Consider the following 11,291-nt stretch of genomic DNA (forward strand, 5'->3'; position numbering starts at 1 on the left):
TAGAGGTGTTGTGCTTTAAAATACCCAATCAAACAAAGTCGATTTTCATCAAGTATTTTTTTGTTTGTTTTTCCATCTCTCTGTTACTAAAATACCTAAATTATAACGTGTTCTTATTATCTTTTGATGAAGCTATTTCTTAATCGTTGGAAGGCATACCTTTCAGTAACTCTCTAGGATCAGTGAGCATGCTTTCAGATTGTTGGAACAAATGCAAAGAAATAATATTTTAAAATTTGTACATTACATGTATTTTAAGAAAAACAAAGACCATTTTATTTCTGCATTTCATGTATTGTAATAATACACTTTAATTTCTTACAAATAGTTTTGATATAAAAAGTTATCTTAGAAATTTGAAAAAAGATGTAGTATTTTATTAAATATACGAGCATGTGTACAGACATCATACAGCAGCTTGTCGCTAAGGACAACTTAAATATATCATAACATATACAAACATCTACAAACAAAACATTTTTGAAGCATTTAAGATTCTATGACCCAATTATTGATCAAATAAATAGACAAGTTTACAGAGCAGTCAATTTCAAAAGAGATACAATGTACAAGTGTTTGTGATTAGATATGAAAACTAAATTTGAGTCAATTGTTTTCAACATACATGTATACATGTGTATAACAAATCCTAATGTAATTGTCTTTGTATGAGATTTAACAAGAGCCACCGCCGGGTGGCGAGGACACACATATATATTTGTATATATCTGCAAATATATTTTATAAATACATATTACAGAAGAAAAAAAGTCGACCTAATAAAAGGCATCTAAAAACATTTTATGAAATGAAAATGGAAGTGTCGATGACGGTATTTATTATAAGCAGATGGGCAATTCCACTACGTTTTTTTCTTCATCTGTAATTATGTCATTGAGAAATTACTGTAGCAAAATTCACGATATTCTAAATGTTTGATTAATGTCAATGTGTATTTCATATTGTAATTTATTTGCACAATGTTCTTATAATAAATCTGATTGAAGAAAAATAATTTGATACACTGAACACTGATTTGATTAAATAAATAGGTATGTACAATTTACTTTCTTTCAGATAAATATATATAAATATGAATTAATAAAATCAAAACAAGACAGGGAGAGTCTTTGATGTATTTAGATTCATTTCCCCTTTTTGATAATGGAAGAAAATAAAGCATTGACTCGTCCGTTTACACTGTCTCGAATAGCGGACAAAGATCTATAAGGACGTGAGCTAAAGTTTTGTTCTGACGATTTTATCAAACATGCACCTCTGAAGCAGCTAGGAGATGTTGACGGAGACGATGTACAAGATGATCCATCTGAAAGCGAATTGCGGCGTTTTAAATGAAACATGTTTGATTGAAAACACGGTGCCTCAATGATTATATGCGGCTTATCTTCGTGACTTGGTGAGGCAGGTGGTGAAATATCTTCATACTGAGGTCGCTCATCACTTTCCCTTGAAGATGAACGAGTGAGCGGCGGGGAACTGCAGTAGTCACCGTGACGTGGCACTCCTAACATTGGGGAAGACGCTTGGGAAAGCTCTGCAAAGTCCTGGATGGCATAAGCAACTTCGGGACGAGGCTGCTTACTCTCGGTTGGTTGTTCTATATCTGATCGTTCTAAAATAATTGAAACATAAGTAGTGGGTGATATTTAACTGAACAGCGTCTTCTATTGATTAAAGATTTTAAAACATATTTGTTTTTATCAATAAATAATACTCATTGTCAGCCTCCTTGAACATACTTAATGAAACCAAGTGCAATTTGCACAATACTCTGCATTTGGTAGATCTTCTGATTCAAGAAATATTGTCAATATACAATTGTTGATACAATAAATAATGTGACATATATATTTCTGTATAATTTAGATCAATAACATAAATACCTGCTGCGTCCAAATCATTGTGCTTCCTTTTAAGATCCATTTGCTGTTCTTGGACCCATGCCCGTGTCAGATTGCGCTTAACAATAACTTCATCACATGATGAACTTGGAAGTTCATTATTGATTTCTTCGTCAGTTTTGGGGTTATTTTCTTTTTCTTTACTGTCGCTTGCATAAATCGATTTTAACAAAAAGACCTGAAGCGTAGATTCCTTGATTTCTCCTGCAACCAAACAAGTCGAATAAATGTACAATTTTAGATATTTAGCATTCAATTAAAGGAATACATGTATCTCTATTATGGGTTTAGTCAAAATTGTTATCTTACCTTTCGTAAACTTTAGTTGGAATTCACCTTCCAAAGTGACAAATCTATGTCTGCCAATAAGCGATTGATAGAGTCTCGGACATTCCACATATGAACCTTAGAACAAAACAAAATAAAATGAATAAAGTGAATAAAGAGCTTGTCACTTCTTAAAGATGTCAGGTATTTTTCAATACTAAATTTAAAATTCCTTGTAACCTCACGTCCTGGCTATTCACTGGATATTATGTAATTTCTGAAGTTCCTTTTTACCATTGCTTTTTACTCTTATATTTAAAAAAACAATCAAACAAAGAAGGATTCAAACATAGTATAATAATTGATTTGGTAATAAAACAGCCTTTAAGCTAAATATAGCATAGAGTGTATAGAAGAACAAATGTCATTTTTGCATTTTTATGTCACTAAAATTGTAAGGCAAATGACCTGCAGTGCTGTTAATTAACTTCACAAGGTGCTTATATCCCATGACCTCGAGGCTATCCACAAAGCATTTCCATGTTGACCCATTTCTCTTTAATATGTTTCCCATTAAACAGACTGCTCTGTGTCTCCTTGATTGAAGTTTCATTATTGCATCATAGTCTTTGGCTTTGATCTCCCGTCTCTCTACAAACATCTGACGGAAAGCGCGAGGCTCAATCTCATCTATGATACGTTTGTAGTTTATGACTATCGCCTCTTTCAAGTCATCCCGACAGCCAACTTCTGAAAATAAATATTTCTTTATCGAAACAGATTTTTGAAAAGAATAATAACGGCTCAAAAGATAAAAAAGAAACGGCAGAATTGCCTAAAGCCTCATTGCTGTAAACAGGGCATAGATGTTAATGCTTTAAAACTCTTGAAACAAAGTGAACCCTCGGAAGAATTAATCACCCTCGGAAGAATTAATCACAACAAAATTACATGAAAATTGCAGACTCGGTTTGATTGAGTCTGTACATGAGGGATAATGAATAGGTGCAACATCCCTCACGACCCCTTTAAGCCGACCGTACGGTAAAGATTTTATCAATTGTACATTTAAAGTTCATTGCCTACGGTAAGTATGTATGTTTAAACATATGCTTCAATAGTTCTAACTCTGTTGTATACTTGGTAAAATGTTTGATTGAATAATAGTACATTCATTTATACTTAGACATAAATTACGCAGTGTCACTGAGCTATGAATAGGTATATTTTCAAAATACAATATTTTTCATCTGCATGCGTGCGATTTAATCTTCACTACAATTACTTTGTTAAGTCTCAAATCTAAAAAAAAAACTTATCAATCACAATTACTCTCCCTTGCTTATATTACTCTCATATCTGAATAAGTTATGACAATATAGCCAATATGTATCAAATCATAAAGTAACGTTTGTTAGCCCATAAAACCTTCGAGCTTTATTGTCTTTCAGACACAAATACTTCTTCCACATTGTGATCCTGCATTTCTTACATAATACACAATTAAGAATGAGATTTCCTACCGGAATCTTGCTTAGAAGCCATCAGAAATTCAACAATATGGGTTTTGTTACGACGCTCTAATTCTTGAACAAATCGGTCGATATTTTTCTTTTGAATTATAAAATTCAAAAGTTCTCGGCATCTTTCTTTCCTTGGCTCTGTTGACATCACTTTTTCTACGACGACCTCACTGCCATCTATTCCAATTAGCAGTTCCCTAAAATGCCGGGGCTCCAGTTCGTCAACAAGAAAATTCATGTTTCGTCTCAAGTCGGATACAGACAGTTTGGTTGCTGGAAGATATATACCGTTAATAAAATTAGCAATACTCGAAATAGAAGTTGTAACTAATCAATAAATTCATCAATCAATCATAAATCGAGAGTAACTTAAATTTAGTGTCTGTAATTTATTATATCACCTGAGAAAAACAAAGAAAACTATAGCGTTGATAAGATGGTTAGAGTGAGGGTTTTAACTCAACACAATAATTTGTACTTCAGCTATACTCTGCAAGAAAAGCAAATTTGAATAAATATGCTTACTTGTATTTTTAGGCTTGGATTTAATTACTTCTTCCAACAGGGTAGGATTGGTTGTCCGCATTTCTTTCTCTAGAAGGCATAGGTGAATTCTTGAATCATGTAAATCTAGCATCTTTTGTAGAAACCTCTCTATTATAGGGCCTGTTTTATCCTTCGCAAGCAAATTTTGAAACACAGCTCTGGTTTCTTCGTCAAATCCTTCGAATTTCCCAAATGTTTGAATAATTTCTTTTACGCATTTAAGATTCTTTTCTAGGGAAGTGTAATGTTCTACAATCGCTTCTTTTGTCAGTTTGCAAGAGCATGTTCCTAATGAAATAAGAAAAAACTAATATAAATTATGTTTTAGAGCCAGTTTCAATACATTGGTTTTGATTGACAACGACAACAAATCCTAGTGATTGATCAAGCTAAATTCAATATCAGAATATCGAACGTGTTGTTCACACGATCAAAGTGAAAATGCTGCAGGCTCGGGTTTCTTTGACTGTTCATGAGGAACAGAATTGTTGTCAATGGATGTTACTATCCTTGCTCCCCAGCAATTAACATGAAAACATAGTGTCACTTTGAAGCCTACGTATTAAAGACATTAAAAGAAACATTATGAATTACACGCAGAGCAAGAATGTCACGCCGAAAGTTATTCAAAGATCAATTAGATTGTCACTCAGTGAATATATGGACAGATACTTGTTTCTTATTAATAATATATTATAACACCATTTATACACGGGAGAAGTGTACACTAACTAAAGAGAACTCAAATATATAGGATGAAATAAAAAGAAGCATATAATTACTTTTATCTAAATCTGGAAGGCAAAGTTTCACTTGAAAAGATATCTTGTCAATATTCTTTTCTTGTAAACGTTGTATGTGCTTCTCTGATATCATGCTCTGAATCCATTTTTCAAGAAACTTTGGCGACTCTCTGCATTTCTTTAGAAGCATCATTTGTGACTGTTTGGACATATTTGTGAGACTTATACGGATACAAGAAAATTGTATTCTTGATATATCAAATCCTATTTCCATTGCCTGAAATTTTCAAATGATCATATTAACCATACATAAAGATGTACAATTTTCTTTAATAGATACATCTGTGAATCATAAATTCGCATAAATATTTATACGATTGAACAGTGTTTACATTAATGTCATGCTAATTGCATATTTTAAGTTTCATCATAAAATCTACTTGATAGGTTAACTCAAAGTTAAATGAGTTATCCATGAGGTTGTGGCGTTATTTCCATTATTGAAATTATATAATATTTGGTACCATTTTTAGGTTATTCAATTACGTACTGAGTGGTGTTTTTTCAAATTGTGGTTTTTATTGACGAATGAGTTTAGAGTCAACATGATACATAATCATAGATGACATTAGCATAGACCTATAAAATAAACTGCGGTGAATGACACGCATAATGAAATTATTGTCATCTTTTTGTACATATCTGGTATGGGCACCAAGTTGACGGCTTACTAAAGCAAAATGACATCCATATTGAATTGACGATACATTAACAGTATGAGCGGATTTATTTTTAATTCAATTTTAAGAACATATTGTAGCCTACGACGAAGCAGATCCAAAACGTACTCAATAGGACTGGAATCAGGAAAATTGGCGTTACTAGGTTAGACATCAATATTAGCTGAATTTATGTATTGCGACGTTATATCATTACAAACATCCCAATGCACAATTTCACAATTAATTATATTAAAACTCTTCTAAACATTACTTCTTCCTGAAATCCAAAATCTACATCTGGGAAATTGTCATCGACAATCATCTGTTCTTCTTCTCTTCCGTCACCACTGAATATAATCTTTACTTCTGTTTCTTCTCTTGATCCTACTTAGATTTTGAAACAATTGCATGATGAAACAGACAACTGATATAATATTGTATGATGCAATTTACGCTATTTTAAACGATACAAGGCATATCACCAACAATGTTTAATGTCTGTTCAAAGAATTCGTATAATGATAGCCTAATGTTTTAAAAAGTCTTTCATGCATTTTTTTCTAGAAAAACTGTAAAATTAGGAAACGAAAGTGCAAGATATCATATTAGCATTTGCATATTTTTATTGTTCAAACATTACATCATTATTTTCTCTACACATTTAAAAGTTTTTGAGCAATTATCATACACACAGAATGAAAATCACATTTCTAAAATGAACCTGTTTACAATGAAATTTATACCATTTTTTCATTGACGCACTTTTATTGTAAAGCTGAATTTTAGCTTGCGTCCAAATATATAATTCCATTTTCTACGCCTTCGCAAGGGCTGCATTTATACAATTAACTGCTTCAAATTGGTGTAATTTGATGTACTTGTTACATTGATTTTATGATATAATAAAAATAGATTGATAATGTTAATTAAAAAAGTTTTAAGTTTTTACAAATATGTGTGTTAATATAAGATCATCTATATTACCTTCATTTACAGGACAATTACTGTAGCTTGTTTCAGTTGGTTTCTTTACACAGGTTACATCTATCAAAGGAGTAGTTCTGTATTCTGCAATATAAGGATTTCGTTGTTAAGGTCTTAAACGAAGTTTTTACCGAAATATAATATTTTCAAAATTATGTCCATATCGTTCTTACTTTTTATACCATATTATTAATCTGACAAATTAGAATTTACAAAAGTATAGCATAAATTTTAGTAATATTTTGAATATTAAGTAAGTAAATGTCGTTTTAAGCTTGAAAGTACTTATGCTATCTGTAAAGAAATAATGTCCAAAGCCTAAATATTAAGCCTATATAATTTAAAATCATTAAGATTATGTTTAACTAGGATGCAGTAATGAGATGTACCTGTAAGAGAAGGTCCTGATGCACCACGTCTCAATAATTCTGCCAATGACGGATAATGCACCTCAAGAGCCTTACAAAACAACCAGAAATCCGACACAGACTTTCTTAGAATATACTTGATTAAGTTCTCTACTTTCTTTGGTTTAAAGTCTGTGTTTTTTATGTCCTGGTGCTCATCAAATGTCAGAACTTCTTCAGCTACGAGATCATCAAGGATTAATAAAGGATCAATTTCGTCCTCTATGTAAGCGCTGTTACAGAAGAATCTTCCTTTAATGTCTTCTTTGGATAGGACTTCTTCTACTGGTGGTGTTTTTCTCTTTTCTAAAAATTCACGGTAAAAATGCTGAATTTAGAATGATTGTTATCAATGTAAATAAGCATGTGGATCGTAAACTTTATACAAAATGAAATATAAGATATGAGACGACTATGTGAATTTTTCAAATCTTTTACCTTTTCCTTTCTCAAAGTCTTGAAAAAGATGACCATATCCTTCCTTCTCAAATGCTGTAATGACCTTTCGCGGTGTGTGAATATCGTTCTTGAGTTTCGACCGAACGATAGACTTGATAAGAATATCACACTTATCAAATCTGAACTTTTCTTCTCTTATCTTTTCGACATCATTTTCTGATAATATTCCATCAGTGAATAGACTGTCTGCTACTCCAGACGGATCCACCTCACTTTTCAACACAACAAATTGTCTTTGCAGAAAATATTCGAGATGACGTGGCCTGACCGGAGCTATTGTTTTCTGAAATATGTGGTTAGTAACGTAAGTCAGGTAAAATAAACTTTTTTTCTGTTCTATGCTATTATCAAATATATATCAAAGTTTCGCGCTAACGGGCTGCCAAATGAAAATGCCATGTATCTACAAATAAGTATGCATGATAAAATGATATATCAAAGGTGTAATTAACAAGCAGGTTACATCGACTGGATTTAAAAGTCCTTACGTATTTAAATCGGATTCTGATATTACCTTTCCTCTCGTTACAAAATCAGGAGAAAATGGTCCGGGTGTTCGCTGACTTCCAGCAGGTGTTCCACAATCAGACCCTGCAATGTTAGTTTAAAACATGACTTCTATCATATAAATTGAACTTTTTAAGTCAAATTCAATATATTATAATTGAAACAAAAATGTTGCCACAGTCTCTACAGAGCAATCGCCTCTTTGCAACAAAGGGTATCATTTTTCCCAAAGTAAGACTTCACATTACATTTAACTCCCTCAGATGCAGCTATTAAAACATTACTCCCGCAAAAGATGTTGATGCGCAGTATGTTCTTTAAATACTCTTTTAGCATATGTTTAGAAAGAAACAACGTTTTTTTTAAACTATTGTTTAATAAACATGATTTCTGTCCAATATACCTGATATATATCCACTGGATCCCGGCTGTACGTATTTCCAGGGTTTGCTAGATGATGGAGTGTTTACGGCAGATATTTCATAACCTGAATCTGCCTGTGGAGAAGTTGCAACTGTATTATCTGATACGATTTTCTTTAGCGGAGAAAGTTGAGGACTGTCACTTGTTTGTATTTTATCTATTTCTGGAATGCAAAACCATAATCATTTTGCAATAATATGGTAGCTGTATTCAACTCCAGAGAATTAATTTACATTTTTTTTTAGAAAAGTAGTAATTTGGAATATTACAAATATCTCAGTAATATGCACTGTTTTCTTTATTATTATTATTATTATTATTATCATCATTATTATTTAATTTATTTACTTTTTACAAATGAAATCGAGTTACCAACTTCTATATTTGTCTTCAGCGTGTATACTAAAACCCTAGAGGGGGTATGTTTACATTCTAAAGATAGATCTTACCAACGTGATGTCTTTTATATTTAGACTCGACATCATCGTCTTCATCCCCCGTATCTATTCCTGCTTCACTACAATGTAATTGTTGTGTAATTTATCAAATAATTGAAGTTTTAGTTTAATTATTTCATTATGCTTAAGTGTGATTTCATACAATTAACGATTTAAAGTGTAGGAAAATTTCAATAAATGAGTTCAATTTTTTCTGTATTACATTAAGTTAATAGATTGTATAATATATATTAAATACATGTATAACAGATAAAAATAATGAAATTATATACCTATGTCTTCTTTTACGCTTCGTCTGTGGTACAGGTATTTCCAGCGCAGCACCTACTAACTCTTGAGTGCCCTACAATATGTTTCAAATACTGCTGATGAATGCATATAGTTTCGTGTCTCTATTAATAGCATTTCTATTTATATACATACAGTAATCTATTAATCAAAGGTTTCCTAAATTAAGCTTTTAAAAGGAATTACAAATAAAATTTTACAATCTGTTTCAAACACTTTTTACCTATTCATGTTATATGTATTATAAATTGGCCGAGGTGTGTTTTGGTGGATAGATAATGACATTTAAATTGAAAATGTTAACGAAACAAAGACGAACATATATACTGTACTGTTTATGTTGACCTACATACGAAAACATCCTTTATCTTCGTATTTGCATGTAAACTTAGGACTTTATTTGTGCCTTATGGTGAAACTACTTAATTTAGATTACACTGTTGTTATGTGAACTGAAATTGCTTGTTAAATTGCTGTGGGTATTGAAAAAAGAGACGATAATTTACTTACCGCCATTATTCAGTTAGCACTACATTTTCCGGTCACGTGGGATTAAATAATAAACTTGAACGTTTTTTTTTCTTCTTTTTTCATTTAGTCCAATTTGATTCCAAATAAAAATAAAAATCTTAGTCTGCATAACTTATAATGAATATTTATGCTTATTTTATTTTTAATGCTCAATTTGAACAAATTTTCTGAAAAAGGGGAATTTCGAATCAAGGGAATGTATGTATCATCGGTGCGTTGCTAAATAAAGTAGCGATTAGTCTCCCTTGTGATTTAACTGTAAAATAATACATAAACCAGCTTTAATCTTTACTGACGTTATTCTTAAATAATATACAATAATAATTAAAAAAAATCAAACGTAAGATATTACAAAATAAAATGGTAATAAAAATTATTGACATGCAGTTAGGTCGATTGTTTTTTTATTCGTTTGTATACTTTGATGCGAACTACTAAATATTTCAATACGAGAAATTGATACGGAACCTTCACAGTTAAGTTGGGAAATATTGATAAATTAATACGATGTATCATAACTAAAAAAATAACCGACAGTTTCCAACGGCATCTTAATAATACCGACACTTTGTTTTGTTCCTTATGATCATGATTTTGAAAATACGTTTTTTCTTTTACTTGTTTCTATGATAAATACTTTAAAAAGGTGATAAATAATTAGTCAACGTTAATCTATTTCTTAAACATTTGTTCATATCATTTTTTACTTGTCCATTTATTTTTATCTGTGCGTGAGAACTTAGTCTCAAACTTCCTAGGTTGTTTTCGTTGTCATGTACAGCATCTCTCACGGCACCAGCTTAAGCGATATTTTAATCATCTCCGTTATCAAATGTGCTATAGGAACAACGTTCCTGAGTGGCACAATGAAGTGCAGCACAATTTGACTTTTTATTGCTACAACACGGCATTTGATGAAGAAAAGCGGAGCTCTCTGGCAAGCAATGAAAAAAAAAAGAAATGTATAAAAAAATGCATACCTAGTTTGATTGAGTCTGTTCCTGACATATTTTGCAACTGTGTATAAAAACCGCGCCCTCTAGCACCTGCTTAGGAGGTATTCAATCTGCAATACTAAATAAACTGAAATAAATGGAATAAATGATTCCGATGGACTAGAAAAATATGAAGTAAAATTTAAGCTGTGTAATTTATGTTTAAACTATACCCGAGAATGTTTATTGTTCTGAACACGTTTTCAATCAATTAGAATTTGAACTTTCAATCAAGTATTCTCTTTTGAACGAAAGTTTTATTGCATAAATTGATGTTTAATTGTCTATAGTCCTGTTCTATGAAGAAATTAGTTTCCTTCTTCAATTAATTGGTAGGTTACAAGTGATGATTGCAAATGATTTAAATGAAATAAAATAAAAATTTAGAATTATTCAGGATCACATATTGATAATGTTTTTAATTGAAGAAATGTTTCCAAATTGACACATAGCTTTGTTCGATGTTATTTGTGAAGGATGTAAGAGATTGTTTTATATCAGTTGATGAGAAAAACC

General features: G+C 31.4%; 1 protein-coding gene across 3 annotated transcripts; it reads right to left on the reverse strand.

The window, feature by feature from the left end:
• Positions 1-273: 273 nt before the first annotated feature.
• Positions 274-9,832, reverse strand: LOC132714134 (uncharacterized). 3 transcript variants are annotated; one of them, XM_060696908.1, is made up of 16 exons: positions 9,760-9,832; positions 9,234-9,304; positions 8,953-9,020; positions 8,484-8,666; positions 8,088-8,164; positions 7,553-7,856; positions 7,097-7,420; positions 6,708-6,791; positions 5,995-6,107; positions 5,041-5,278; positions 4,238-4,546; positions 3,713-3,985; positions 2,658-2,939; positions 2,232-2,327; positions 1,905-2,126; positions 274-1,633 (listed from the first exon to the last, which is right to left on the reverse strand). In XM_060696908.1, exons 1-16 carry the CDS (start codon positions 9,763-9,765, stop codon positions 1,146-1,148), a joined length of 3,138 nt encoding a protein of 1,045 aa, XP_060552891.1. In that variant the 5' UTR covers positions 9,766-9,832; the 3' UTR covers positions 274-1,145. The 3 variants fall into 3 exon arrangements, with proteins under 3 accessions (XP_060552891.1, XP_060552892.1, XP_060552890.1); XM_060696909.1 differs by having other exon boundaries at positions 2,658-2,936; positions 5,995-6,110; XM_060696907.1 differs by having other exon boundaries at positions 5,995-6,110.
• Positions 9,833-11,291: the final 1,459 nt, after the last annotated feature.

The sequence above is a fragment of the Ruditapes philippinarum genome, unplaced genomic scaffold (genome assembly GCF_026571515.1).
Source record: "Ruditapes philippinarum isolate M1 unplaced genomic scaffold, ASM2657151v2 ctg2198_1_1_1_1, whole genome shotgun sequence".
NCBI classification, from domain to species: Eukaryota; Metazoa; Mollusca; class Bivalvia; order Venerida; family Veneridae; genus Ruditapes; species Ruditapes philippinarum.